The 27,987-nt window shown below is 59.6% G+C and overlaps 11 protein-coding genes across 11 annotated transcripts; 6 read left to right on the forward strand and 5 right to left on the reverse strand.

The window, feature by feature from the left end:
• The first annotated feature begins 1,320 nt into the window (after positions 1 to 1,320).
• Positions 1,321 to 3,321, forward strand: THITE_2110800 (uncharacterized protein). The gene is made up of 3 exons (XM_003650835.1): positions 1,321 to 1,617; positions 1,689 to 1,889; positions 1,967 to 3,321. Exons 1-3 carry the CDS (start codon positions 1,566 to 1,568, stop codon positions 3,247 to 3,249), a joined length of 1,536 nt encoding a protein of 511 aa, XP_003650883.1. The 5' UTR covers positions 1,321 to 1,565; the 3' UTR covers positions 3,250 to 3,321.
• Positions 3,322 to 3,831: 510 nt separating this feature from the next.
• THITE_49067 (uncharacterized protein) lies at positions 3,832 to 5,383 on the forward strand (the record flags this gene model as incomplete). Its single annotated transcript, XM_003650836.1, has 6 exons — positions 3,832 to 3,982; positions 4,082 to 4,738; positions 4,808 to 4,836; positions 4,900 to 4,985; positions 5,038 to 5,214; positions 5,275 to 5,383. Coding segments are annotated over 6 exons (1,209 nt in total), but the record flags the coding sequence as incomplete, so codon positions are not given.
• THITE_2110802 (uncharacterized protein) lies at positions 5,358 to 7,104 on the reverse strand. Its single transcript, XM_003650837.1, has 3 exons — positions 6,990 to 7,104; positions 6,371 to 6,842; positions 5,358 to 6,312 (listed from the first exon to the last, which is right to left on the reverse strand). The coding sequence occupies exons 2-3, from the start codon at positions 6,837 to 6,839 to the stop codon at positions 5,489 to 5,491; spliced, it is 1,293 nt and encodes a 430-aa protein (XP_003650885.1). The 5' UTR covers positions 6,840 to 6,842; positions 6,990 to 7,104; the 3' UTR covers positions 5,358 to 5,488.
• Positions 7,105 to 8,352: 1,248 nt separating this feature from the next.
• On the reverse strand, positions 8,353 to 11,564 carry THITE_2110805 (uncharacterized protein). The gene is made up of 7 exons (XM_003650838.1): positions 11,296 to 11,564; positions 11,179 to 11,201; positions 11,073 to 11,111; positions 10,877 to 10,982; positions 10,679 to 10,812; positions 8,597 to 10,610; positions 8,353 to 8,516 (listed from the first exon to the last, which is right to left on the reverse strand). The coding sequence occupies exons 1-7, from the start codon at positions 11,334 to 11,336 to the stop codon at positions 8,417 to 8,419; spliced, it is 2,457 nt and encodes an 818-aa protein (XP_003650886.1). The 5' UTR covers positions 11,337 to 11,564; the 3' UTR covers positions 8,353 to 8,416.
• Positions 11,565 to 13,078: 1,514 nt separating this feature from the next.
• THITE_2110808 (uncharacterized protein) lies at positions 13,079 to 14,369 on the reverse strand. Its single transcript, XM_003650839.1, has 4 exons — positions 14,180 to 14,369; positions 13,949 to 14,068; positions 13,616 to 13,872; positions 13,079 to 13,552 (listed from the first exon to the last, which is right to left on the reverse strand). The coding sequence occupies exons 2-4, from the start codon at positions 14,018 to 14,020 to the stop codon at positions 13,300 to 13,302; spliced, it is 582 nt and encodes a 193-aa protein (XP_003650887.1). The 5' UTR covers positions 14,021 to 14,068; positions 14,180 to 14,369; the 3' UTR covers positions 13,079 to 13,299.
• A 490-nt stretch (positions 14,370 to 14,859) lies between these two features.
• THITE_2110813 (uncharacterized protein) lies at positions 14,860 to 16,876 on the forward strand. Its single transcript, XM_003650840.1, has 2 exons — positions 14,860 to 16,789; positions 16,843 to 16,876. The coding sequence occupies exon 1, from the start codon at positions 15,406 to 15,408 to the stop codon at positions 16,723 to 16,725; it is 1,320 nt and encodes a 439-aa protein (XP_003650888.1). The 5' UTR covers positions 14,860 to 15,405; the 3' UTR covers positions 16,726 to 16,789; positions 16,843 to 16,876.
• Positions 16,877 to 17,199: 323 nt separating this feature from the next.
• THITE_2110814 (uncharacterized protein) lies at positions 17,200 to 19,520 on the forward strand. Its single transcript, XM_003650841.1, has 2 exons — positions 17,200 to 17,450; positions 17,522 to 19,520. Exons 1-2 carry the CDS (start codon positions 17,346 to 17,348, stop codon positions 19,274 to 19,276), a joined length of 1,860 nt encoding a protein of 619 aa, XP_003650889.1. The 5' UTR covers positions 17,200 to 17,345; the 3' UTR covers positions 19,277 to 19,520.
• Positions 19,521 to 20,190: 670 nt separating this feature from the next.
• THITE_2041903 (glycosyltransferase family 1 protein) lies at positions 20,191 to 21,201 on the reverse strand (the record flags this gene model as incomplete). The annotated part of the gene is made up of 3 exons (XM_003650842.1): positions 20,191 to 20,458; positions 20,539 to 20,677; positions 20,742 to 21,201. 3 exons carry the CDS (start codon positions 21,199 to 21,201, stop codon positions 20,191 to 20,193), a joined length of 867 nt encoding a protein of 288 aa, XP_003650890.1.
• Positions 21,202 to 21,954: 753 nt separating this feature from the next.
• Positions 21,955 to 23,480, forward strand: THITE_2061315 (uncharacterized protein). The gene is made up of 3 exons (XM_003650843.1): positions 21,955 to 22,533; positions 22,595 to 22,884; positions 22,940 to 23,480. Exons 1-3 carry the CDS (start codon positions 21,984 to 21,986, stop codon positions 23,213 to 23,215), a joined length of 1,116 nt encoding a protein of 371 aa, XP_003650891.1. The 5' UTR covers positions 21,955 to 21,983; the 3' UTR covers positions 23,216 to 23,480.
• Positions 23,481 to 24,255: 775 nt separating this feature from the next.
• On the forward strand, positions 24,256 to 26,447 carry THITE_2110821 (uncharacterized protein). The gene is made up of 2 exons (XM_003650844.1): positions 24,256 to 25,765; positions 25,836 to 26,447. The coding sequence occupies exons 1-2, from the start codon at positions 24,580 to 24,582 to the stop codon at positions 26,243 to 26,245; spliced, it is 1,596 nt and encodes a 531-aa protein (XP_003650892.1). The 5' UTR covers positions 24,256 to 24,579; the 3' UTR covers positions 26,246 to 26,447.
• A 202-nt stretch (positions 26,448 to 26,649) lies between these two features.
• Positions 26,650 to 27,711, reverse strand: THITE_2042530 (uncharacterized protein; the record flags this gene model as incomplete). The annotated part of the gene is made up of 1 exon (XM_003650845.1): positions 26,650 to 27,711. The coding sequence occupies one exon, from the start codon at positions 27,709 to 27,711 to the stop codon at positions 26,650 to 26,652; it is 1,062 nt and encodes a 353-aa protein (XP_003650893.1).
• Between the last annotated feature and the right edge of the window lie 276 nt (positions 27,712 to 27,987).

The raw sequence follows: 27,987 nt of genomic DNA on the forward strand, positions 1-27,987 counted from the left end.
AAACGTTGGACGATGGGAAAATTGCTGCTTTGAACCACGAGAAGGGCATGGGTTCGAGCTCGCTCACGGCGCCCGGCCCGCAGCAGTCTTCGACTCCCACGCCAAGCCTCTGGGGGCGTTCCTTGCCTGCCGTGGCATGCTCAAGGTGAGGCTGGTGAGCAGTTGCAGGGTTCTCGGAGACTCTTACCACAAGCGCGCACACCGGCGGGCTCAGCTTGCAGTTTTGTCCGGCATCGGGTCTCCATCCGGACCATTCTTCCGCCGAAACAGCATTGATTGAAGAACCAACTGCAGGAGGGAACCAGCGGGGATTCAACGTTGGCAGCCACTGAAAGGCGTTTCTGACCCCCACGCGGCCCTGAAGCGGCTCGAAGTCGGAGTCGACTTCAAAGCTGCCGGAGCCAGAAACAAGACAGCCGGTTTCGACCACTGCCCGCCCCAACCAGCCGGAAGCTACATCGCAACGACGGGCATGAAGAAAGCGACCTCGGCAGAGCCATGACATGGCGTTCACGATCTCGAGATAAGGGACTCCTCTTTCGCAACCTGTCGGCTAGTTATCGGGAGCGAATCATCGCGACGGCCTTGGGAGCACAGCAGACGGCTCCTCTCAAGTTTCTAATCACGACACATCCAGGTGCCGCACAAGTGGCAACGCCGTCCATTGCGCCATCCACTCGGCGAGCTGATGTGCTCTGAGCATGGCGGATTTGATTGAGCTGCAGACAGTGATCTCGTGACAAATTCGCCAGATGCGTATACTCCGTTTCACCGTGTTGTACTGGTACAAAGGTGTACTGCAGCTTACGCTGTATGCTACTTCCGTAGTGTACTGCGGTATGTGCTATACTCCAATAGTACCCTGGCTTCGTGGTTATCAGATCGCGATCCGCCGCGTGGTCGTGCCGGGATCCGAGCTTCCCCAGAAGAGCCCCCTCGGATCGTCCGAAGTTGTACCGCTGGACTGATGATCCGCCGGGTTATGGCGGTTGGATCGCGAGGTAGTGTACACAACAAGGAGGATGACAGGCTGGAAGAATTCGACGGGATCGTATCCGCTTGGGCGGCGGGGTGAAAAGGTGAGAAGCAGGGAAGATGGCTGCGTGAGCCCCTGCTCAGGGTCTGCTGTTGCTGCAGGCCCAGGTACAGCCGCCTGCCCAGACACAGGCGAGACCCCTCGAGCGCCAAGAAGCCCCACCAACAGCAGCAGAACAGGACCGTGCTGCTGTGGTTCTTATCATGGGTACCTACGGAAATATAACGTTAACCCTTTCCACAATGACACCAGCAGCTTGTGTTGTTCGCCACCAAGCCATTGTCCTCTTTTTCCTTGGTGTGTCACACACTACGCTTTTCAACAGACACGCAATTCACTGGTTAGCAGTTTCCAGCCCGCCGTTGTTGGGCCATTGGAACCCCCGACTTCGGAAACGAAACAAAACACAACATCCAGCCGTTGCCTGCGGCTCCCAGCCGGCTCCACCCGCGGAGCCATTGCCGTCATTAAGCCGCTCCCTTTACGAATCGAATCGTGACTGTTGATCGTCCTGGAGTAACACCAAGGGATGAAGTACGGGGAGCAATTTGCGCAGGAGTCTGCACCACAATGGAGCCTCCGTACGTTTCTCCAAAGGCCCAATGCGTTGCAGTGACCATTGGCTGACCCCGAACCCTGGTTGCCATAACAGATAACATCGACTATAACTCGCTGAAGCATCACATTAAGGTGCACACTACTAAAGACCAGGCCACGGCCATCGCAATCCCCGGCCGGCAGAACACAGCACTGAGCAAGTTCGAAGATGACTTCTACGCGGAGCTGTGCCGGCAGCATGACCGGGTTGATTTGTTCGTCACCAGCAAGGCCGACGAGGTTGCGCGACGACTGCGTACGTTGGTTGCAGCTCCGGGATTCCATCCGCATTTGCCCTGGAGTTTGTTCTGTTTGACTAACGCACGGTCGTAGAGCATCTGTCGGCTCAAATACACCGGCTCATCCTGCGCTGTGCGACGTCGGGGCTGGACCGCATCCCCTTGAAGAGACAGCAGCGGTTTGCCAAATACGAGCAAGCGCTGCTGCAATGCGGCGACGACATCAAATCTCTCGAGCGCTTCGTCGGCGCCCAGGTCGTCGCATTCCGAAAAATACTTAAGAAGTACAGGAAGTGGACTGGCTCCTCGACTCTGAGCTCCCGCTTCAGGGAAGGCACCCTCGCGAACCCAAAGAGCTTCACCCGCCGCGACTTCTCCCAGCTGCACACCCAGTACAACGACATCCTAGAGACACTTCATGCAGCGTTGCCTACCACCCCAGATGGTAGGATTGCGCTCCCCGCGCTCGAATCCCAGTCGTCCCAGTCATCCCAACCGTCCCGGCCGGCCACTGCGCAGCTCTCTCCCAGCGAGACGGTCGTCGCCGAGCAACCGCAGCCCAGTGCCGGGTACTGGAACGAGTACGAGTGCGGTAGCGAAGCGGGCGATTTCGACCGCAACGGCGACAGCGAGTACGCCATCTACATTGACCCCAACGCCGAGGTCGGCTTCCCAGGGATGAAAACGCTCAGCCGGTTCCTGGCGAAGCCCTTCAGCAAACTGGCAGCCTGGACGTCCCGACGCCATCCAGACGGCGCGCCGTACGACAATCCCGAGCGCGGGCCTCTCCTACCGACGCACTTCACCGCCAGCCCCTACGGCTCGACCCACTCGCCCGCCGAACCGAGCTACTTCACGACCCCGCCGGGCGGCGCCGCCGGGACGGCCACCGAGACGGACCTCGAAGACGATCGCAGCAGCGCTCGCTACCCCTCCAACCGACACAGCCGCCGCAACTCGGCCTCGTACAGGGGCTACACGTCCTCCTCGGACGACCACTTCTTCCCGGCCGGCTACAGCGTCCATTACGCGGCCTACTCCCTGCCCAGCATCTCGGAGCAGCGGGTCGCCCGGTACAGGGAACGGGTGCTGCTGTGGGGGACGTGGGCCTCCTTCGCCGTGTCGTATGTGTTGATGGGCATCGCGGCCGTGCTGATCATGACCGGGCGGCATAAAATGAGGCTGGAGGTGGACGCCGGCGTGACGTTGGGGATCATGACAAGCCTCGGGCTGGGGTGTGCGGGCTTGTGTATGACCGGGTCGCGGAGCGATAGGATCAGTCTGCTAGGGAGGCTGGCGGTGTGGGCTGCTTTCGTTGGGTGTTGCTTGGTGAACGGGGCGTTGCTGGTATTGGTCGTGGGGAACACCGGCGTATGATGGTTCCTGAGCGGGAGTGGGCATGACACGAGGTGATGATTGCATGTCTTCGGGAGCATCTGCCCCCCGACGGCCTTTCTCATTTTGCACCCCATCCCCTGCTAACTTTTACCCTTTTTCCTTTCCTCATTTTCTTTTCTTACCTCATAATCCGGCACAACGTTCGTGCTGGAAGCCGGAATCACTATGCTTTGATGGTATCGGAACCGCCATGTCATGGGATAGGGCAGCGAGAGGTGGGATTTGACGGCGTTGGAAGGCGCAGACCGGATTGATCATACAGCGACCTAGCAATAGGAAAAGTAGGTTAGAGGCATGGGGTAGCATGAAATGAGACGATGAGATGACTGGTTACTTTGTTGGAGGCTGGCGTGGCAGCATGGAGCACGTTAGTGAGATCGGCTCCTCCAGGATTTGGTCCGCTGAGTAACGCCGTGTATGAGTTAAACTGTTCGACGTCAGCCCGACTAATCGACCAGTTGTCCGCATCCACTTCAACCTGTCAGCAACACTCACTCGTCTGAAGTCAGAAACGTCCACCCATCACTTACACGTCCCCTCACACGACACTCTCTCACCAAGTCACCCAGACCGACGGAAATGGCCCTCAATCGCACCAGCAAACTCACCACCTGGTTCCCCCAGGCCCAGCATCCCATCATCATCAGCGCCCCGATGCTGGGCACCTCCAACGCCACCCTCGCAGCCGAGGTCTCCAAGGCAGGCGGGATTGGTAAGAACACCCATCCCTTCTCGCCCTCTACCCCCCGCCCCCCCTTTCTTTCCGTCTCGCAGCATCGCTAAAACTGCCGGAAACAACCCGGAGCAAAAGGTATAATCCCAGCGGGCTTCAACTTCGCCCCCTCCTCCCCGCACCTCTCCGCCCTGGACGAGCAACTCACCACTGCCCGCACCGTCCTCGACCCCATCCTACCACCACCACCACCCCCTTCCGATGCCCCCGGCCCAACCCCCCAACCACCACCGCTGCCCCGCCTCCCCGTCGGCGTGGGCTTCATCCTCTGCGACCCGGCCCGCTCCTTCGCGCGCCACTTCCTCGCCACCGCCCTGCCCCTGCTGCGGCGCCACCGGCCCGCCGCTGTGTGGCTGTTCGCGCCGCTGCCGGAGGACGAGGACGAGGACGCAGCCGGCGACGGCGAGGACGACGGCAGCGACGGCGGTGACGGGGATGACGGGACGGTGGTGCTGGCCCGCGTGGTGGCGGCGCTGAAGCGCGAGGGGTTCCTGGTCATGGTGCAAGTCGGCACGGTGGCGAGCGCGGCGCGGGCGGTGGCGCACGGGGCGGACGTGCTGGTCGTGCAGGGCGTGGATGCCGGCGGGCACCAGTTTGCTGCCGGGGCCGGGGTGGTGAGCTTGGTGCCTGAGGTGGCGGACTGGTTGAGGCGGGAGGGGAAGGAGGGGGAGGTGGTGGTTGTGGCGGCCGGGGGGATTGTGGATGGGCGTGGGGTGGCGGCTGCGTTGGCGTTGGGTGAGTTTTCAACGCAGCGGGTGGGAGACAGGCCCGGGGTGGGTTTGTGAGCTGACGAGTTGCGATTAGGGGCTGAGGCGGTGGTGATGGGGACCAGGGTAGGTGTGAGGTTTGTTGACAAATGATGGTGACAGTGCCTCTGACTTTGGGGGGATAACTAGTTCATCGCGGCGGAAGAGGCCTGGACGCCCGAGTTTCGGAAGAAGCTCATCCTTGAAGCGACAGACGGCGGACCGTCAACTGTCAAGTTAGCGATTCCCGGACTGAGTCAACGTGACCACGGCTGCTAATGAGCATAGAACGTCCGTCCTCGACGACATCCAGAGCACAGCTATCTGGCCGGGCATCTACGATGGTCGTGGCCTCATCGGCAAGTCCTGGCAGGACCACCTCGCAGGAATGTCTGTGGAAGAGAACATCCGGCTGTTCAAGGAGGCGGACAAGGCTGGGGACACGTCGCGGAAGATCACCTGGGCGTAAGAACTCCATCTAAACGAATGGCCTTCCCTGAAGATCTGCTCGCTCACACTTCGCAGGGGCACCGGCGTGGGCTTGGTCAGAGACGTGCGGCCGGCCGGGGACATCGTCAGGGAGGCAAGACAGGACGCCATTGACAGGATCCGGAGACTGCAATCTGTGGTGTAGGCCAAATAGAAAAAGTCCCGATTGTGCTCGTATAGTTTGGGACATCACAAGTAGATCCGTTGGCTGTCCAAGCCCACCCCTGAATTCAACACGCTGTCTATATCCCTACAGATCTTCTCTAACACCCTCATGTTCGTCCTGCTCAGCATCCCTGTGATACACTCTCCTCCCGCCAACCCACGTCTCCCTGACCGTTAGCTTTCTCAACCCCTCTTCGCCGATGTCTGCAATATCCTCATCCAGCACGACCCAATCGGCAAACGCTCCCTCCTGGATAACCCCGGCCTTCCCCTCCAGAAAGGCGCCCCTCGCAGCACCGCGCGTAAAGCCATCCAACGCCTGCTCCAGCGTCAACGCCTCTTCAACATGCCAGCCATGTTCGAACCCCGGCGGCCCTGCCCCAGTGTGCGGGTTCTTCCTCGTCACGGCGGCGTAGATGCCCTCGAACGGGTTCGGCGGCTCGACGGGGAAGTCGCTGCCTAGCACGGGGCCGATGTCCAGCAGCGAGCGCATGCGGTAGGCCTCGGTGCGCGTCCGCTCCTCGCCGAGGCGGAGGGCGGCGTAGGCCATGTCCGAGGTGGCGTGGGTCGGTTGGATGGAGGGGATGATGCCGATGGCGTGCATGCGGGCCTGGTCGGCCGGGTGGATGATCTGCGAGTGCTCGATGCGGAAGCGGTGGCGGGACTGGCAGGCCGACAGGTCGTCGTCCTGCCCCGGGCACAGGTCCTTCAGGGCGGCTTCCAAGGCGTCGACGGCCAAGCGGTTGGCCAGGTCGCCTATCGCGTGGATGTTGACTTGGAACCCGGCGGCCGACCACGAGCGAGCAAGCGAGGTGAGGGTGGATGCGTTGACCAGCAAGGAGCCCGAGGTCTCCGGCCGGTCCGAGTAGGGCTCGATCATGGCACTGCCCCAGCTTCCAAGGGCCCCATCTGTTCAGGGTTAGCGAGAGCATACCGCTAAACGCAAGAGTCCGCGGGCGTACAGTACCAGCAAACAATTTGACGCTCTGGACCGAGAGCATGCCATCAGGATGGTCCACCTTGACGGCCTCTTCCGGACAGAACGTGTTTCGCTCCGGACACTCCACCATGGCGTACACCCTGAGCGTCCAGTCGTCGGAGCGGCTCATCTCGTCGTACAGCGCAAGGTCCTGCGGCAGGACGCCGGCATCATGCACGCCTACGAGCCCGACCTTGTGCAGCTCCCGCATGGCCGACGCAACGAATGTCTTCTTCCTCTCAGCGCTAGGCCTCGGCCACAGCGCGGTGACCAGGTCCATCGCGTTGTCGCAGAACACGCCCATCCCGGGCGTCCGCACGATCTCTCCGCCGGGGACCTCCTCCGGCAGGTCGGCCGGCAGCAGGTCTAGTACGGCCTTGGAGACCCACGTGCAGTGCACATCGACGCGGTCCAGCATGAAGTACTTGCCCCTCAACAGCTCATCCTCCTCCAGCATATCCTACCATGCTCACCCGCTCAGTCAGCAAAATGCTCCCATTCCAACAAAAAATCCACCCAAAATATTCCCCTTTAACACTCCAAGCTAGCCAGAAAGCAGGGGCCAAGCTAAGAGAATAGAAGAAGAAGAAAAAGGAAAGGGAGATACCTGCAGCAGTCGGCATCCCCCCAAGCAGCATCTGATCCCAGCCGATACCCCTCACCCACTCGTGCCTGCCGCCCACGCCGGGGCGGTCGCGGCGCTGGCGCGCCAGGTAGCCGCGCAGGCGGCGGCGCACCTCGGCCGGCGAGCGGGCGCCGAACAGGTCGGCCGAGTGCAGGAACTCGCCGTACTGCAGCAGGTGGCCGTGGCCGTCCCACAGGCCGGGGATGGCGTAGCCGGTGCTGCGGTGGCGGCGGTGGCGGTGGCCATCTTCGGCTTCGCCGTCGCCATCGCTGTCGCCGTTGGCGTCATCAGAGGAGGAAGAGGAGGAGGAGGAGGAGCGGAAGACGCGGGTGAACGTGCCGGACGCCGGCGAGACCGAGAAGCAGTCGACGCCTGGGGCCGGGTTGATGGCGGACGTGCGAACGGCTTGGTAGCAGTATGTCTGGACAGGGCCGTGGCTGTCGTTGCTGATGCTATCGCTGATGCTGCTGCCGCCCCTGCTCAGGCCCGAAAAGGGCTCGCTGAACACGCCGCGCGGGAGCAAGTGGGGCTGCAGACTGAGAACGGCGGCGAGACCGCCTGCGAGGAGGGACAGGCGGAAAGCCCATCGAATGCCTGGGGAGGGCGAGTGTGAAGACGGGGAGGGGGAAGATGACGAGGAGGAGGTCATCCTTGCTCCCACCGGAGTCGATAACACTCAAGGTGGTGCGGATCTGGCTTAGAGAGTAGTAAACAGATTCTGAGAAATATTCTAGGTGATTGTGTGAAGTAGTATTTCTTTTTTTTTTTTTCTCTCTTTCCTCTTTTGTTTTCCTGAAGTTTCAAGTCGGGAGGCGGTGGGTAGCATGGGACGGGAAGCGGCGGTCACGGAGACCCCACACCGGTCCCGAAGCCGGAGAGCGCCCGGTTATCAGGCCGTTGGTTCTTATCTCAGGAATCCCAGCCAGCCGGGCAACAAACGTGCTGTCAAGTGCTGAAGTTATACTTGTATTTGTTGCACACACATCGATTCAACAGCATGGCCGCCAACTCAACCCCCTCAACCCGCTCGAACGGGACCTTCCAATCAGAGGAATGGTTCAGGCCAACATCAACCGGTTGCAACGGTACTCCCACAAGTCGATTGATACATTGCAGGCATCATCGCATGGAGCACAACAGACGGGGGACTAAGCGCAGTGCTAAACAAACTTACATCCGCCCATCTATATACACAATGTGTGCCGAGGAAAAAAAAAAAAAGAAAACGGTAGGACCCGGCTCGTACGTAGGGAGAGAAGAAGGACAGGACGACAGGAGGTAAAGGAAGTTAATAATAATACCTCGATAGCAAGACCGCCGGCGGATACACAACACCATTGAGGAATGCAAAAGGGGGAGAAAGGCACCAAAACCGCACCAGCTCGCACAAACCTGCTCCGCGTTTCTTATTACTCCTGCCCGAAGCCCATCGTCTCCTCCACAGCAATCGTCAGCTTCTGCTGGAGCATCTCCAGCGTCTTGTACGGCGGGAGATCCAAGCGGTTGAAACTGTGCAAGTATAATGTTAGTCTCTCTCTTTCCCCCCCTTTTTCACAGGGTATGCGTCGTTGGAAGCGGTCGAAACCCACCAAGTATGTGCCTTGGGCAGGTTCGTAATCTCGCCCGCCTTCTCGATCGTGAACCGTCTCGGCCCGTCGCTGCCCTGCAGGTCCTTGAACCCGTTGACCGGGATGCGCGAGGTGCCCGTGGTGAACTGCAGCAGCCGCGACTTCTGCTCGCCGTCCCACGACCGCACCGTCTGCCAGAAGAACTGGATGACCTCGTCCGACTCGGTGTAGCCGCGGTAGTCCGTGTGCTTCTTCCAGTCGTCGACATCGATCTCGGCGATGCCCCCGATCAGCAGCTCCAGCTCGCGCTCGTCAAACACGTTGATGAGGTCCTGCGGGATCAACTCCTCGAAGCCGGACTTGAAAGCCGCGAACTGCTCGGCGACGCGCTTCTCGATGCGCCACTTGACCATCAGATCCACGTACTCCTTCTTGTTCTCGTTGGTCACCTCGATGTTGCGCCCGTTGGGTATGAGGTCCTCGACCGTGACGACGCCGAACCGCTCGTCCTCGGTCGAGAAGGTCTGCTCCAGGATGCCGCCCGAGATGTCGTTTTCCAGCATCCACTTCAGCGACCGGTGGAAGTCGGCGTCCACGCCCTCCATGTCGGCCAGCACCACCGGCTTGCCGAGCATCATCTTGTAGAGCGCCCCGATGAAGAAGGCGTCGAGGAAGCGCCGGTGGAAGATGGCCAGACCGACCACCCGCCCAATGAACTTGAAGTAGTTAAGGTGCTCCGGGTTGATGCCCGAGTGCGGGTTGATCTGCAGCGTGTAGTTGTCGTGCGCCGAGTACTCGAACAGGCAGTAGAAGGGGTTGAACATCTCGTGAGACAGCAGGAAGAAGAACTCGCGCGACAGGCCGCCGTAGTCCAGCCCGTCCTCCCCGTCGAACTTGATCATCAGCCGCTTCTTGAGGTCGGTGGCCGACAGCCGCGAGATCTCGGCGAACGAGTCCTCGAAGATGTGCGATCTGCGGACCTTGATGTGGCATTGGCCCGAGAGGATGCGCATGGCCGGCTGCGACCGGAAGTAGATGAGCTTGCGCCGGAAGTCGCGCTTGTACTGCGGCACGTTCTGGTCGAGCGACGACGGGAGCCGCGGGTCGTCCCAGGTCGTCGTCTTGGTGTTGTGGTCCACAAAGTAGACCCGCGCCGTGTTGGTCAGCCGCATCTCCCAACCGCTCGGCAGGGGACCGAGCTGCGAGACGGGCTGCTGCTGGATGGTGCCGTTGGAGCTGCTCTGCGGGCCGTACATTCGGATGAACTGCTGGCGACGCGGATCCACCCATGTCGTCGTCCGCGTGTTGTGGTCGACGAAGTACGGCCTGCCTTCCGGCGTGAACCTCTGTTCCCAGCCGGGAGGAAGCTCGCCCGTCCCGGGCGCCGTCGTGCCCGTGTGCAGCATGGTCGAGGCGCTGGCGGCCTGTGTGGCGGCCTGCTGCGCCAGCAACGTCGGTGAGTTCGCCCCCGTGCGGTCTTCGGGCAGTGTTCTGTTCTGGTGCCGCTGGCGTTCGGCCTGCGTGGTCGCCTCGGCGTTGCGGGTCTCGGCCGCTCCCGTGCCCGTCGGTCTGTTCCAGCTCGTAGTCCTCGTGTTGTGGTCGACATAGTATGTCCTCCCGAGATTGTCTTCGCGGCGCTCCCACCCCGCTGGCAACCTGCCCAGCGCATCTTCGAAGGGACTCAGCGTGCTGCTCGGATGGTGCGGATGTCCCGACCCGTTCACCGTCGGCGAAGTGGCCGACTGTGTGGAAACCAAGCTCGCCGGGCGATGAGGCAAATTCATCGTCTGGCCGACCGCAGGCGTGCCGTTGGGGCCGGACATGGCGGACGAGGGCCTTTCAGACGCACGGTCACCGTTCGAGAGAGCAGAAGGCTGGGGGCTGAGCAGGGAGGGCCGGCTGTTGCCAGATGGTAGTGTCGATGATGGCGGCATGCGAGTCGGAACTGTCAGGTTGGTTGACAGGTTAATGATGAGCTTTCCGTGTACGACAAGGTTATCCGTGGATTTTTTGAGGTCTCGCGTGAGCATCTGATCTACAAAGGGGTTAGCACAACGATGGCTGAGACGACCAAAGAGTCACCGTTCCGGCGGGGTCCCGTACCATCAGCTTCAGGAGTCAACTCGATGACATCGCCTATGCGGATATTGATGACTCCGAGAAACCCCTGGTCCTTCTTCTTGAACTTCTTCTGGTCAAAGACCTGTACGGCGAGGATGCTGTCCTCATTCACCTTACTGTCTTGGCGGTCAGCTGCACCATCCGGCCAGCCCACGGCTAGCAGCCAGGGGAATCACTGACAAGTCGAAGCTCTCGTTCCAGTAGGGATTGAGTGTCCTCTTGGAAACCGTCGTCGTCTTGGTCTGCTCGCCGTTTATGGTGGCAACCGCAAAGGGGTCGGGAAACCCTGGAGAGCGCGATTAGCGTGGCGACGAGACGGGATGGGGGAGGGGAACCGCCGCTGGCCATGTAGCCGAGGGAAGAGGCTATAACATACTGAAGACATCTCGCTTGTACAAGCCATCTGCAGCGATGACTAAATGAACAGGTCAGCGAGGAAGCCCACGGACAAAGGTGCGATGGCAGGAAAGAGGGGCCGGTACTTGTGACGCGCAGGTTTGGCTGGCTGTTTGTTGCACCATGTCAGCGAGTATTCTTTTCCATCCCTCAAGAGACATGCACGCGAGCAGCCCAAAGGCGGCAAAAGTTCGGAAACGTACGCTGGAAGCCCTGCATCCATCCGGCTGCTGCTCATGCTCATGGTTGCCGGCGGCACAAGTCAGACCTGGCACGTGGCGCCGTCGTTTCGTCGATCAGGCCTAGCGGCGGCTCGTCCGGTCGCCGGTGGCTTTCGAGATCGGAACAAGACGGGGTGTGGTTGGCGGCGCGGGCGCGGGCGCGGGCGCGACGACGGATGATGGGGTTGGTCGACGCGGAGCGTAAACTCGGACGAGGACTCGGACGAGGGCTCGAACGAGGATGGGAGGGGGTCGTGACCTGACGGGAGGCAACGTGCAATACCCGCGAGCCCGTAGCAAAGGGGCAGAGGCACAGAAGAACACGCCGTGGAACTGGTGAAAGATCACGACTCGACCGGAGACCTGGAAGCGAGCAAGAGCGAGCGGCGAGCGCTGCTGGCCGTCGAAGGGTGCAAGTTGTGAGGCTGTGCTGCAGTTGCGCACCCCGCTTTGGGAACCTCGCCCGTTAGTAAACGTTAACTAAACGTATTGCTGCGAATCGCCAGGGTTCGGGTTGCTTGGATCGATCAGGAAGCTGGCAGTGTGGTGACGCAGCGGCTTGCCAGCGCTGCACAGCGCTTGATTTGTCTGATCACAGAGCGGTAAAATCCGCAAAATCGAGAGACTAGGCGAGGCAAGCGTTGACAGACGGAGATCGATCGCCAATAAACAGAGTAGGTGATTTACATTGGGACGTAGCAAGAGGCCTTGTGTCAAAACTGACTTCCTCAACCCAGTCTGTGCCACCGGCGGAGTGGGTTCCATTAGGGGCGCCAGGAATAACTTCGGAACTGGCGAGACCTTTCGGCCGGGGCGTTTCTTAGCGCTCGGTTTGCATTGCCCCCTGCACACAGTGGCCACCTCCAGCTTCCACGTTGGGTAGCTGCAGTGGATGTTAGCACAGCGATGTGCTCGCAAACCTGATGAGAAGGATTCGAGCATGTCGCATGCCCGTCTGTCCCAATCGACGGTCAGGGTTATGTCGAGACATTAGGTGTGTTTTTCAGCAACCTTTTCCTACTCTAATGGCTGGTTGGCCCCGGTCCTCACTGCACATGTCCATGTACATCCCGACAGATGTATACTAATCCGTGCGGAGATACCTTCTCGAGCCCTCATGAACATGGAAGGCAATTGTGGCGTCACCGATCTCTCCGTTCGTGACCAACAACCGGGAATCGTGACGGTCAGCATGGTTCATGTGGCGTCCGTCCCGCGGAACGGTGGAGTCTGGCTCCAGTTCCAAGCTCGGCGAGGGAAACCTGCTGTTCGACCTACCTTCCAGGCCTGTACAGCATACAGTGCGACCACAATTCGGCTTTCACGAGGTGCCTGCCAATGCCCAACAGTCTCTTGATACAGAGGAGGCAGGTATTTTCACCGTCCATGGGAATGATGGAGCTTTCCAAGGACCTGTGTACAACACCCTGTCTTAATGCCAAGATAAGGTACAGTACCTTGTCTTACCCAACCTACTGTCCCTGGTGGGCTGCCTCACTGGGACGTGGCCGGAGGCAGCTCAACGGAAAAGTAGAAGATCTCTAGAGGTCTTCAAGAGAAGAACGGTCACCGTTTCACATACAATCGAGTTTCCTGTCAGGTGAAAGCATACATAAGTCGTGTTGCCCGCTGCGATATTCAACCCTCAAGAGCCAGGCCTTGGTCGAGGTGCCCGGATATCAGGTTGCTGCCTGCGGCTCATTCGAAAGACACAGCAATAACATGGTACTTCGTATACCGTGCTTCCTCCCTTGTGCTTATGGGGACAAAAGTGCAGATATTCCCGATGGTAGGTTGAAAAGAGAAAAATGCGCTGAGTGACCTTCCGTTCTTTTGCCCAGTTCCGTGACGCCTCGCCGAAGTGAAAAGAAGTTTGTTCCCTCTGAGAAACAGCCGTCCCTGGCTCACATTGTACACCTCCCAGAGGCTGTCCTCATTGCTAAATAACCATCCGCATCCTGGCCAGCGCTGGACCTACGCTGGGGTTCAATAAGGGGCGTACCCGCGACCGCGACCCCGATAGCCGCCGCGGTAACCACCTCCTCGCACATAGCCGCCCCTGCCACCGTAGAAGCCGCGACCGCCGCCCCGGAACCCTCCTCGGCCGCGTCCCCGCGACATGCCCGGGATGTTCGTCCGCTTCGGCTCGACCTTGATGTTCCGTCCCTTGAAGACGCTGTCATTGAGCACGAGCGCTTGAGCCACCAGATTGGGCTCGCTGAACTCCACGTATGCATATCTACCCAGTTTTTATGTCAGCTTTCTGTCAACTTGCGGCCAAAGCAACACGCGCAAGACGTACCCCTTGGGGTGCCCGGTGAATTTATCGAGCAGGATGGTCACGCGGTTGATGGACCCGCAGCTTTGAAAATGCGCCTGCAGCTCTTCTGGCGATGTGGAGTAGTCGACGTTGCCCACGAATATGCTCCGATTGTCGACATCCTCCTTGTCCTCGCTCAGGTCCTGACGGGACTGGTCAAGCGAGGCCTGCATCTCCCTAAGCTTCGCTGCCTCTGCCTCCATCTCGGCAACGCGCCGCTTCATGGCCGAGATCTCTTCCTGATCGGCCAGTTAGCCTCCTCTTTTGCTCTTTCTGTGATGGCGCATGCAGAAGGGCCCGTCCCGGGTGTCGCACCTCCTCATTATCGGCATCGACGTGATCGCGGGTCTCATCGTGCGGCTTATCCTCGTCCTTGGGCGAGCTCATCTTGTGGTGATATTGGGTTCAAAGCCCGAACTCTGGAGAGTTAAGAGTCTTGTCGACGGTCAGTGAGGGCTGCAGAGTGGGGTTTGCGCAAGCTCGGCTCTGACACGAGTCGCGTCTGTCGCGGCTCAGAAGGCAAATGAAGAACATGTACTCACCAACCTGACCGATTATTCTCGAACGTGCGCGTCGCGTTTCCTTTCGACGCGCCTGTCAAGAATGCGTGTGTCTGATTAAGTGGAAGAAGCCTCGAAGTTGGGATTGCCGGTGGCCTTCGATGCCACAAGGGCGAGTAGTGTGATGTCCGAATAACGAACTGCGGCTGCCAGGATGCGGAGGGTGGAGCCTTGCAGCTGTTAATGAAAGATATTGTTATACGGAGTGACTATGGAATACTCCGTACAAAATACAGTGTATTGTATCAGTCACGTGCCACTCGCAATACTCTGACATAAGATGCGTTTATCCGGTGGCAACACGAACTGCTAAAGGCTTCCAAGGTTGTCTGCAGAGTACGACCAGTGAAGTGTTCGGAATAGACTTGCGTTGACCCGACATCAGGATCTCTTGCAAACCCCTAGGATGGACAACTCGATGTACTGCGGTGATGCTTTCTATATTCGGCATGATTGTCTACATTTGCGTCTTCCGGCCTATCATGTTGGCCGCGCGACTTCCTCGCTCTCTAGGGGTCTGCTACGTAAATCCCCAAGTACAAGCAGCTGGTGCTTGGAGGAGCAGTTGGAATTCGGTGATGACGACCTGTTGACTACCTAGAGTACCTCTCTGCGCCGACTCACTTGAGTGTTGTCACGCTTCCGCTATTCTGAGCAGAGCCGGCTTCATCTAACGTTGCCGTTTGAACTGCCCGGGCTGAAAAGCACTCTCCCCCCATTTCATGCTCAAGCAAGGTCCTGATGGATTTGCGGTGCTCTCGTGCAGCTGTGGCTCAAACTATTTCCTTCAAAACCTCACCTATTTTACACAGAACGAAAGCATGCAGCGTAAAACCTCGATGTACGCTTAACCCCTGGCGAGTCGTCGGTCACTGACTTACACTCCTACCTAGGTAGGTAGTTAGTGGCTACCGCATGTTCAATCCGAGGCAGGTCTAGGTCAAATGGTAGCCCCGAACTCAGCTGCGTGAGCATGCGTTTCCAGGCCCAGAGGGAAAGAGGGAAATCCTGCAGGCAGACACCAATCGGACGGAATCAAGCGCGTTGGCTTGCTAGTCCATGGGCAGCGCTGGACTGGATTACCCCGCCTTGCAGCTGTGTTTTCGTCGATCGTTTTCAATCGCTTCGACCGACCAGCATTCTGCTGCCTTCAATTCTTTCAGTCCGTCAAGCACAGCCCGGTTGCAGCCGTCTTGTTGTCGACATAGCAAGATGTCTCTCGTCCCCCCAGTCTCCCGCGATGGCTGGTCCTACTCGGGCGAGTTCCATGTTGAGGCCAGCGGTCACAACCGTCATCGTCGCGCGACCATCCCGGAGCTCATAGCCGTGTTCAGCGGTGCCGATGGCTCCAAGGACCGCCCGGCGCATTGGTACGAGGCACAGCTTATGCATTACGGCTTGCCGCCGTCTAAGAACAAAGGAACCGCCAAGATGAGACTCTTTGAGGCCGTCAACAGCGGGAATCTCGCCGTGCCCCCGCACATCCTCAAGGTCGAATCCGAGCTGAAGAAGGAATGGACCAAGCGCGAGCGAGAGGCCAAGCAAGCGCTCAAACAGCTGGCAGCACCAGCCTCGAGCACACCCGCAAAGGGATCCAACAAGCGGAAAGCCGACACTGCCCAACTCGCAGCCGGGCCCGGGACCAACGTCAACATCAACCTCGCTCTGTCTATCGGTCCCCAAGGCAACGTGCAGGTCGCGCCCGCCGAGCCCGCAGCGAAGAAGGCCAAGACCACCAAACCAGTGTCTGGTGGGAAGGCAGCGAAGCCGGCTGAAGTCCCAGGGCCGTCCACCCAGACGGATCCACGCGCAAAGCAGACGGCCCGACGTGGTACCTCATCGGCTAGAGGCGGCGGATCAGTCTCATCCAGCCGTACATCCGATACGAGCGGCAAGCCGGGAGGGCGCCGCCAAATCCAGACGGCTCGGCGCGGTCGCCCATTCACTAGCAAAGCTGCTCCAAGCCGGCCGGCGGCGAGCAGCGGCCAAGCTCCCCAATTCGACACCACCCCCTTGCAGTGGGACTCGCCAGACGACCCTCCCCCGCCCTACCCAGGATCTCCCGAACATCTCAGCGACGGCACCAGCGGCGACGGCCAGTATGGCCAGAATGACGACCGCTTGCCTCCTTTGGGCCTGTTAAACGGACGCTATCACCTGCGCTGCATCGACCCGCCCGAGTTCGCGGACGACGATTCAAACATCATCTTCACCCTCGACGGCGACGCCCTCTGGGGTTCGTTCGAGATAGGCCCCGTGGCTGGTATTCTCCGTCTGGACGAGCGGCCCTGGCGGGCTTCGTACGAGCCGCTCTACTTTCAGTGGCGTGGGGAGGATCTCCAGGGCGGGACACACGCGGAGACTGACGATGGAAGTTACATCAAGTTCCTGGGTGATGGCAAGGTTGTTGGTAGGCTTGGGTTCTACCGCTCCATGCTCGAATTTGAGGGCTTTCGGGCGAGTGGACAGCAGACGCGCAGCGAGATTAGCCCGCCCTCAATGAGACGGGAGTGGGAGCAGCGTTGGCTGTAGGATTGGTATTTCTGGGTCGCCACCCAATATTGGTCTCCCAATATTGGTCTCCCGGATTTGCTGCCTAGAGTAGGAGTAAGCCGATAGAAATGAAACGAAGCTTTGTGCCATCTATACCGAAGATTGCCGCCTAGCCAGCCACATGAACGGTGACCGCCATGCCGAAGCCCTGAAGGGAGCCCGGAGCTTCCGTCCGCAGGTTGGTTTCGTTAGGATCAACACTTCTTGCCGCCATGAGCCAAAGTCAACTTAGGATAGCCTTAGGGGCGGGTTCGATGGTGATCGTTCTGTCAACGCATCGCACGCAGACAACGGACGGTGAGTGTTGGAGTGTTGAAGCACTTCACCTCCTTGACCAACCATGGAAGCTCCGCTAGGACCGCGTCAGCCGCCAAACGACCCACTGTTTAGGCGTCAGTTGCGCCCCGCAACCACGCAACCACGCGACCCCTGAAACAATGCCCCTCCCCCGCACAGGCACGGCTTCATCCCACCTTGATGCCCACTTTCTGCCCAAATAAGCTGGACTTGGGCGTTTGCTGGCTTCACAGACTCCTTTATATACGGTAGTTAGATTCTTTCCATCGTCAACTGACAGAAAAGCGTCATAGACTCCAATCATGTCGATCGAGATCGAAAAGATCCTGGCTGCAGCCCCAGCAACAACGCGGGGCCAGCCGACGCAGCTCTCCTGCGACCCGAAGGGGGAGCGCATAGCTTACGCCGTGAGCAACTCTCACTCCATCCCTGGACGCTCCGTCGTTCTTCTTCCTCGCCACTAACTCTCCCGACGCAGTCCGGCAAGTCCATCTTCCTCCGCAGCATCGACGATCCCTCCATCAGCAAGCAGTACACCGGCCACACGGCCGCCACGACGGTCGCCAAGTTCTCGCCCTCGGGCTTCTGGGTCGCGTCGGGCGACGTCTCGGGCAAGGTGCGCGTGTGGGACGCCGTTGACGCGGTCAACACCAAGGGCGAGTATGCCATCATCTCGGGCCGCATCGCCGACCTGGCGTGGGACGGCGACAGCCAGCGCGTGATTGCCGTCGGCGACGGCCGCGAGCGCTTCGGCCACTGCTTCACCGCCGACAGCGGGAACAGCGTCGGCGAGGTGAGCGGGCACAGCAAGGTCGTCAACGCCGTCGCGATCCGCCAGCAGCGGCCGCTGCGGGCCGCGACCGTCTCCGACGACAGCACCATGTGCTTCCTGCACGGCGCGCCCTTCAAGTTCGCCAGCAAGGCAACCGGGATACACAAGGGGTTTGTGTTGGGTGCGGCGTTCAGTCCGGATGGGAGCACGCTGGTTACGGTTGGCGCGGACAGGAGGATCCAGCTGTACGACGGGAAGACGGGCGAACCGACGAAGCAGGTCGGCGAGGGGGTACACACCGGCAGCATCTTTGCTGTGAGCTGGGCAAAGGACTCGAAGCGGTTTGTTACGGCGAGCGCGGATCAGACGGTGCGCGTATGGGATGTTGAGTCCGGAGAGTGTGTGCAGACATGGCGGATCGGCGAGGAGGGCAGCGTCAATGTCGGGGACCAGCAAGTTGGCGTGGTGTGGCCACACGGGCGGAGCGACGGGCTCATTATCAGCCTGAGCTTGAATGGTGATCTCAACTACCTCACCGAGGGGAAGGACAAGCCCACCAGGGTGGTCCAGGGGCATAACAAGACTGTGACGGCGCTCGGCAGGGCATCTGACGGAAAGGGAAACACGCTCGCGACCGGCAGCTTCGACGGCAAGGTGTGCAGCTGGGACGTCAAGACGGGCATCGGCAGCGTGGTGGAGGGCCAGGCACACTCCAACCAAGTCACACAGTTCGCCTCCGCCGGCGGCCAAATATACAGCGTAGGCTGGGACGACACGCTGCGGACTATCCAGGAATCGACTAACAACTTCCTCGGGACACCCACCAAACTCCCCTCCCAACCCAAGGGCATCTCCACTTCCGACGGCCGCATTATCGTCGCTTTAAACGACGGCATCGCCGTCTACGCCAACGGTCAGCTCCTCAGCCAACACCCGACCGACTTCACGCCAGGCGCCATCGCAGCCCACGGCTCATTTGTCGCCGTCGGCGCAGGCAACAACACCGTCCAGATCTATACCCTCGACCCCTCATCCGGCAAGCTCACCCCGACAGGCAAGCTCAGCAGATCGACAGCCGCGATCTCGGCGCTCGCCTTCTCCCCAGACGGCGCGCACCTCGCGGCGGGCAACGCGGCGGGCAAGATCGTCGTGTACAAGACCGGCGGCGACTGGGCGGTGGCGACGGACCGGTGGTCGGCGCACACGGCGCGGGTGCTGAGCATCGCGTGGAACCGCGCGGGCACGCACGCGGCCAGCGGCGGGCTCGACACCAACGTGCACGTGTGGAGCCTGGCGAAGCCCGGCAGCCGGATCAAGGCGGCCAACGCGCACAAGGATGGCGTGTACGGCGTCGCGTGGGTCGGGGAGGAGGAGGAGGGGGGCCGGCACCAGCAGCTGCGGATCGCGAGCACGGGCGGGGACGCGGCGGTCAAGATTTGGGCGGTCAAGGGGCTGCAATGAGAGCGGTGAGTTGGCGGAGGAGGCTTGGTGGCGGTGATGGGTGTGTCATCGCGGACTGATGTGACGGGTCACGATGTCATGTTATATGAGCGAGCTGGGAAACGAATATCAAACGACCACAATTCCAGGTACCTATAACGAAGCCCCCCGCAAAACCCGCGGTTGTCGACCGGCCCTTTGAACTGTTCCAACCCCATGAGACATGTCGAATGAATTTGAATCCGACCAATGAGTCCGACCCCGCCGATGATAACAAAGGGGTATCTCCGTCCAGCAAATCTATGTATGAAATGTAACCACCAACCCAGTCCGTTCCCTAAGATGAAAAGGCGAGACAATCCCATCTGAAATAAAAGCCAATCACGTGCATCATCGCCGATTCGCGCGCCTTCGCGATCCTCCAAACTTGAACAAGATAATCCTTGAAGCCGAATGATTCGGAGGTCGGTGAAAGTTGAAGTGAACCACGAGCTGAAGAAACTGGATGAATGATGCCGGCCCAACAATCCTATCCGGGCTCAATGACCGTTTCCGTGACCATTCACTCCGTTTGGCAGGTTTGGCAGGATTGGTTCGTCCGGGTCAGCCCACACGCCGTCCCAGTCCGCGAAAGGATCGGCCTCTTCGACCTCGGCGGGGGCGGGCGAGTGATCACCGTTGGTATGCGGCAGGTTTGGCAGGACACCGTTGGTGTGCGGCAGGTTTGGCAGGATTGGTTCGTCCGGGTTAGCCCACACACCGTCCCAGTCCGCGAAAGGATCGGCCTCTTCGACCTCGGCGGGGGCGGGCGAGTGATCACCGTTGGTATGCGCGCCAATTCCGTTGACGGTAGGCAGAGGGAGGTTGGCCTCGTCCAGGTCGATCAGGCTGCTTTCCTGCGATCTGCCCCGCTCTCTTTCGTCCTCCTCGGAGTCCTAATCCAGTCGGAGGAAACTGATGTTATCGAGGTCGTTGATGTTGTTGTTGTTGTTGGCAGCGGCCACGGCAGGAGCCACGGCCAGATTGCCCAGTCGCTCCTGCGCCTCCAGCTCGTCTGGGTAGCAGGTCAGTACGATCCAATCGAAGAGCGTAACGCGATCGGCGGCGGGAACGGGAAACGGCGGTGGAGAGTACGGCGGGAGGGCGTCCAACGTGCCTTGGCGGATTCGCTCGGCGATGCGCTCGATGGCGGCGGTAAGGTTGCTGTGGCGGGAGGTTAGAGAGAGAACACAGGAACAGAAGTTATGGAGGAAGAAAAAAAATAAAAATCGATTTTCGCTTACCCAAGGTGTCCTTGGACGGCCCGGTTCTCCTCTTCGAGGGTCTCGGCCAGCTCAAGTTGGTGATTGTCCATCAGTGTCGGGTTCGCGACGACAATCAGTGCGGCGCCGACACTCAGGACCTCGCCCACAGTTCCAGTGCCTGGGATGAAGCGTGAGTTGCGACGAACGCGCGACAGCGGCTCCGAGATGGGAGTAAAACGTACCGCCGTGAGAAATGACACAGCCGGCGCGCCTCACATTCGCCTCGCCGCGGCAGGCCTCGATATGCGACACTAGGTCGCCCGTGTAATCGAAGCAGCGGATTTCGACGCCGTGCCTCCCCAGCTCAGTCAGGCTGGCGACACGGTCCTGGAAGGCGGCCAGATCTGGGCCGCACTGGGCTTCCAGGACCGTGAAGCCGTGGTCTGCGAGGCAGCGCAGGAACTCGGGGGTGCTGACCTCGTCGAGCAAGGCCCGGAAACTGGCCGTTGCTCCGACCGTGACGAAGCAGCGGCGGCCCGCCAACATCGGCTGCGCTGTACTTTGGTGAGCTGGGTCAAGATCATCAAAAACGTCAGATCGCCGGCGTTTGGTCTCACGAGGTGGGGCAGCGAGGACGATCATCGAGCCGCGGCCCGGACCGCCGCCGCCGCTCCCGTTGACGCCGTTGACGTCGTTGACCATGGCGACGCGATCGCCAAGAGGAGCGACTGCGGGGCCAGGGCCCGCGAAGAAGTCGGGGAAGGGCTCCATTTTTCTCTTATCGAGTTGGCTGGGGTCGTCGATAAGTGAGGCGGTGTCTCGGATAAAGTTCGGAATTACTTCGGTGGTTTGGAAATGCGGAATTTATAGCACTGGGCCAAAGCTCACCTGGTCTGTGCGCAGCCTTGGATGGGACGAATGGGCCCCGCAATTTGCCAGCTCTGCCATTCACACACTCGAACAATTGCAGACTCATTGTGTGAATTGAGATTCGACTTGCTGTCTTCTAGCTCAATGCAGCACCGCACCCTCTTCAATAGAGTGTCTTTGGGAAAGCTCTTGTCCCATACATCAACATGTGATCACAGCTTTCACGTCGTCTATTCTAATCAAACATCTCAATTTGCTCTGACCGTCGTGGGATAATATTCCAGGCTCGGCGGAAGAACATCCCAATCCACAACTCGGACCACAATAGAAGAAGTCTGAATCCTGCACTATAGATAGATCATATACACATGCTTGCCTTCCTATCGAATCAGTTGCGTTCCGTCATTCTGAGTGACAACAATCACCGTACTCCGTCGCCAAGAAGTACGGATGCAAACGGGAGCACGGCCTAATTGTGGCAGTGCACCTGTGGCTGGTGGTCTTGGCTTCGCGCGCCCGTTGCACCGCAACTCCGAAATTTTGGCGCTTGGAGTTCCAACCGCGCATCGGCAAGCCGTGTCCCATCAATCATCCCCCCAAGTCGACATTCCGGTATGGCCTCACCCGCCAATCTTCTGCGGCTGTGTCTCCGGAACAGCAGGCGGTTACCGGGCGTCCGGAGAACAGTAGTTCGGCAGATTCCCGCGCGAAGGTTTTTCTCGACGACGCAATGGCGCGCAGCCGCAGCAGAAGAAGCCGACGAGGACCAGGAACAAGAGGTCGAGTTCGACCGAGTGTTTAGGAACCCCGGTGAATATCTATCGTCCATAGTCAGCAATGAGAAGCTCAGCCCCGAGGAGCGGCAGTTGGCCAGCAGCTTGCTCGAGGACTGGAATAAGGTCCCGCCGGAGACAAAGCAAGAATACGAAGCTCTGAGGACCGAGCTCAATGAGGAGAGCGCCGCGATTAGGAGGCCGGAATTTATCAAGAAGGACAGTTTCTGGAACGAAGACGAGCCCGACCCGGATCTAATCGTGGACGAGACCGGCGACGACGACTTCGAGGAGGACGACATCATGGCCATGGGCCACGCCAAGCTCGAGGAGCACCGCGAGTTCAGAGAATACGCGCGCATCGCCGTGTGGGAGATGCCACTGCTCTCGAGTAAGCCTGCCGGAATCGTCTGATGGCGTGCTGAACCCAAGCAGGCTGACGCGCGAACCAGAACTTGCCAAACCGTTCCGGCCGCCCACCGAGGAAGAGGTTCTGCGGTTCCGGTACACGACATACATGGGCGAATTCCACCCAGCCGACAGGAAGGTCGTGGTGGAGTTCTCGCCCAGGGACTTGCCTGGCCTTACCGAAGCCCAGCGGTTGAAGCTCAAGAAGCTTGCCGGGCCGAGGTACAACCCGGAGACGGACATCGTCAAGATGAGCTGCGAGCGGTTTGAGCACCAGGCCCAGAACAAGCGATATCTGGGCGACCTCGTGGACAAGATGATCGCCATGGCCAAGGTAGGACGCGACGCACCTTTTGCACACGCTGCACCGTTCGCTAATGCTAGAATAGGACCCGACCGATATGTTCGAGGACATTCCGCTCGATACTCGCCATCACACGTTCAAGAAACAAATCAAGTTTCCCAAGGAATGGTATTTAACGGAGGAGCGGAAGAAGGAGCTCGCCGCTCAGCGGGAACAAGCGCTGCTTCTGGACGAGCAGAAGAGGGCCGAGGGGACCATGATTGATGGCGCGCAGATCATTCAGCAGGCTCTGCTTGCTTCACAGCAGGTGGAGGAACCGGTCCCGGTAATGAGGGGACGCCTGGCGCGTGGCCGTCGGTGAGCGCCGTGATCGGACTCTTGATGCTCGGCCAGGCCCCCAAATCAGTGATGGTTGTCGACGAGTGAACCCTTCGCCCGAAGTATACTCGCCATGATTTCCAGGGCGCCTTGTTCAAGGCAATCTACTCAGCCGCTCTCCGTCGAGGCGAGCGGGCGGATCGCTGTTGGGTCTTGTATTATGAATTCCACTGTACATCAAATCTGTATAGAGCATTGAGGGAGTCTTTGGGTCTGAGCACACCTCCTCCCGTTCCTCTGGTTTGCCGCCTTGGAGCATGCGTGCCGTCGCAGGAGTACTGTGGTATTTGAGGTTCAGCTATCGCCGAAGGTTGCCAAGGCAGGGGCGGGAAGTGGTGAGTTGCGGGAGGCAGGGTCTTGGTCACTCTCGGGAGAACCAGGAGATCGGATCCACCAACTCAACTCTACTTCAGATCCGAAGGCTGTTCCGTTCTTTGAGTCTCCATTCTACGATACATTCTAAGAACTTGGAATGCTCAATCTTGATCAGAATGCTGTGCATCAACGCAACCATCTTTCGCTGTTAAGTCTGGCCTCGTTTTAGGGGTCAGGTGTGAAGCATGCACGACCAATCCCATTTCCAATCCAAGGTGCTTCCAATCCAAGCTGCAGGAAACCTCGGCATCCTGGTTCATGCGGTCTCAGCGCCAAAAAACTGCAGGCCATCATCCTTGCATCTTGCAGCTCCTCATCAACGGCCGTACAATTCATACTAACGTTACCTAGGTGTCTTGTATTTTACACATATTCGGCACCGTGGTGCCGCGCCATCTGGGGTGCTCTGTTTTCGTGTCATCAATGGAGACTCACAGCTCGCAACAGAAATTCGGGAGGTCGAGGAACACTTAATTGCTCTGAGGCATTTGGGTCGTTTCGGTTGGTATACAATACTTAGCAAGTTGTTCCGCTTCGCTGTTGTTTGAATATCTGAGGCGATGAATCAGGACACAATGTTAGTTACCGTATGGTATAATACAGTACGCGGCACCGATGGCACTCGCTGTCGATCACTGAAACGATGAAACGGCGTCGGGTGGCCCACCCCGAGCTGCATTAGCGTCCTGGGGAGCTTGTGCCTCGGTTCACTGCCCTGATTTCGATCTGGGGACCTTGCGCTCACACCGAGGGGACCTCCTCCTAGAAAGTCCAATGAGCTTGCAACGGGATCGGGACGATTCCGAGTTTCTATCACCACGGCGGCGACTTAGTTGCCCCGCGACCTGACGTCGACTCCCACCTATTTTGGGCTGCGCTTCCCCGAGTCTCTGCTCCTCCCGACTTTGCTCCTCATCCGGTCTGCCCAGCAGTCGCATATCCAACCCACCCACCCTTCGGAGAGGAGCAGCCATGGCCACCGCAGCTTCGCTTCCCGAATTCCAGGCCACGGCCCTGGATACCATTCCCGGCATTGCCAGCACCGTGCGCGGCACCTTCCGCACACACAAGACGAAAAAGCTGCAATGGCGCCAGATGCAGCTGCGCAAGCTGTACTGGGCCCTGGAGGACTACCAGCCGCAGCTGCTCGCCGCGCTCAAGCAGGACCTGCACAAGTCCAGCTTCGAGGCGCTGCTCACCGAACTCGACTGGGTGAAGAAGGACTGCCTGTTCATGCTCGACCATCTCGAGAAGTTCGCCAAGGACGAGAAATTGGGCGCTCCCCATGTCCCCGTGACCTTCTCCCTGATGAAGTTCCGGATCCGGAAAGAGCCCGTGGGTGCTGTGCTCATCATTGGCCCCTACAACTTCCCGGTCCAGCTCCTCCTGGCTCCTCTGGTCGGCGCCATCGGCGCTGGCTGTACGGTCGTGCTCAAGCCGTCGGAGCTCACGCCGGCGACCGCAGCGGTCATCAAGGAGATGCTGGAGAAGAGGCTCGACACTACGGCCTTGGCGGTCGTCAACGGCGGCATTCCCCAGACTAATGCGCTTATGAATGAGAAGTGGGACAAGATCTTCTTCACAGGCAGCGCCGCGGTGGGCACCATCATCGCGAAGAAGGCCGCCGAGACCCTGACGCCCGTCGTCCTCGAGCTCGGCGGCAAGAACCCTGCTTTCATCAGCAAGCACGCCAACCTTGCGCTGGCCGCCAGGCGCCTGATGTGGGGCAAGACTATGAACGCGGGCCAGGTGTGCCTGTCGCATAACTACGTGCTCGTCGACAAAGACGTCGTTCCGACCTTCATCGAGTTCCTCAAGCAGGCGTACAGGGAGATGTTCCCCAACGGCGCCAAGGCGAGCCCCGACCTGGGCCGCATCGTCAACCAGCGACACTTCCACCGGCTGAAGAAGATGCTCGACGACACCAAGGGCAAAATCGTCCTCGGCGGCTCCATGGACGAGTCCGAGAACTTCATCGAGCCGACCGTGGTGCTTGTCGATTCGGTCGACGACTCGATGATGCAGGAGGAGTCCTTTGGTCCAATCTTCTCCATCTACCCGGTGAATTCGCTGGACGAGGCCCTAAACGTTGCGAACCGGGTCCACCGCACCCCGTTGGCTCTCTTCTCGTTCGGCTCCAAAGCGGAGAACCAGAGAGGTGAGCCATGCCGATTGAGGAACCTCCCACCCATAAACTTTTGCTGTCCGTAGCTAACACCCACACCTAGTCCTCAACGAAATGACGTCGGGCGGCGCGACGCTCAATGACTCCTTCTTCCACGGCTCACTCAACACGGTCCCCTTTGGCGGCGTCGGCGACAGCGGCTGGGGCGCGTACCGCGGCAAGGCGAGCTTCGACTGCTTCACGCACTTCCGCACCGTCTCGCAGACGCCCTGGTGGGCCGAGAAGCTCATCGACGTGCGCTACATGCCGTTCGACATGGCCAAGCTGCGACGGCTGAACATGCTGACGGGCCAGAAGCCCAATTTTGACCGCAACGGCAGGGTGATCAAGGGCGTTGGGTACTGGACCACGCTAGTGCTTGGGTTGGGCGGAAAGGGCGCCAAAGGTGCGTTCCTACGCTGGATGGTCGTTCTTCTGGCCTATTATCTTTATACGCATCGCCTGGGAAGATGATTTTTGGATCGGATTTACTCTTTTTGGATCTTCCGCTTTCTCTGGTTCATCGATCTAATGCCAGCTCTGTGTTATCTAGGAGACGATGAATGATGGATATGTAGGATTAATTCGCTGTGCAACGGGAAGTTTGGGCTATCTACTGCTAGGCTTGGGTGCCGCTGATGGCTCGAGGGATTGATATGGCGACAACTACTCGCGTACTGCCTTTTCGCAGTACTTAATCGCTCGATTTCTTGCTCTCTCCAGTTCTTCACACAGATACCAGGCCATTACTCGGCCACTTTTTTCCTTATGTCGAGCAATCCAGAGTAATGAAAATAGCAATTCGCACGAACGCACACGGCCGTGGTTACCTTGATGGAGGCTGTCAACCATATTTCTCATTGGGAATGAAGGAGACATCACGCCCCCGTTAGCGCCGCAGCTAACTGCTCCCCCCTTTCGCCGCCGAGGTAGATATCATCCGCGCCGTCGGCCGACAACATAGCCATCTCCACGGCCTCGTGATACCCCCTGACAACCATATCCTCATCCACGCGCAGCCCGTTTTCCACGAGCGCCGTCACCACCCCGCGTAGCCTCGCAATCTCCCTCATCGTCTGCACCTCGATCCGATCGTTCTGGCTCGAGTACATGTTCGCGCTCACGCTCTCCTCCATACTCGTGATGCCCACCGCCTTATTCTCCCCCTCGGGCGTCTCCACGTGCTTGCTGATCCAGACGTACCCATTGACGCCCAGCACAACGTCGATTTGGCCGCCGCCGTTGGCCGCCTCCATGGTCCACACCTGGCGGCGGCTGCGGACCACGCCGCCGCCGCCGCCCATGCCGCTGACGGCGACGAAGACGCCGTTGCGCAGCTTGCCGTACTTGAGCGAGCGGGTGTGCAGCACGGCGCCGCCGTCGGCGAACAGCTGCTGCACCTCGGCGACCAGCAGGTCGCCCTCGGCGAAGAAGGTGCGGATCTGCAGCTCGTCCGTCTCGGTGCGCTTGCGCAGGATGCCGCCCGGCAGGTTGATCGCGCTGAGCGGCAGCGCCGCCAGCTGCGTCGACCCCACGTCCACCCGCCACCGCCGCGCCTGCACCTCCACGATCCGCCCCACCACCAGGTCGCCCACCTCGGGCGTGTACCGCGCCCGCAGCGGCCGCACCGACAGCAGCTTGTTGGTCCGGCTGATCGTGCCGGCCACCGACGAGACGATCGTCGCCGTCCCCGGCGTGGCGTACGTCCCGTGCCCGCGCATCCATTGCGGGTCGTCGGTGATCAGCTCGCCCGGCGTGACGATGTCGCTTGTTGCGAGGGAGGTGGCGAGGCGGGCCCGTTTGGGCGGCCGGGTCATGGCGATGTCGCCGTCGAGCGCGGCACCGCCATCTTCGGAGTCGGATGAGGAGATCGAGGAGACATCGTCCTCCCGGGCGTTTACCGGCCGGGAGAACTTGGGGGCGAGGATTGTGATGGGCATGATACTGGCTTTGTTTGATGTCTGAGTCTCCGGTGCAGTGACGAGTGATGAGGTGATCCGAACAGAAATTTAGTTCTGGGGTCCTGTCATGCCCATAGTCCAATCGGACTAGTATTGCCCTCAGCTTGCTCGAAAATGGGTTTCCAAGTGCGTGCCTGCAGAAGAGGTGCACTGAACTGTTGAGTCGATGTTGTAAGCCAAAGTTGTAAACGGCCGCTTTTCTTGTGCTTCCAAATTCAGGCTCCTCTGTGGGGTGAGCGATTGAAACTTACACGT

Source organism: Thermothielavioides terrestris, chromosome 1 (genome assembly GCF_000226115.1).
Source record: "Thermothielavioides terrestris NRRL 8126 chromosome 1, complete sequence".
Taxonomy (NCBI): domain Eukaryota; kingdom Fungi; phylum Ascomycota; class Sordariomycetes; order Sordariales; family Chaetomiaceae; genus Thermothielavioides; species Thermothielavioides terrestris.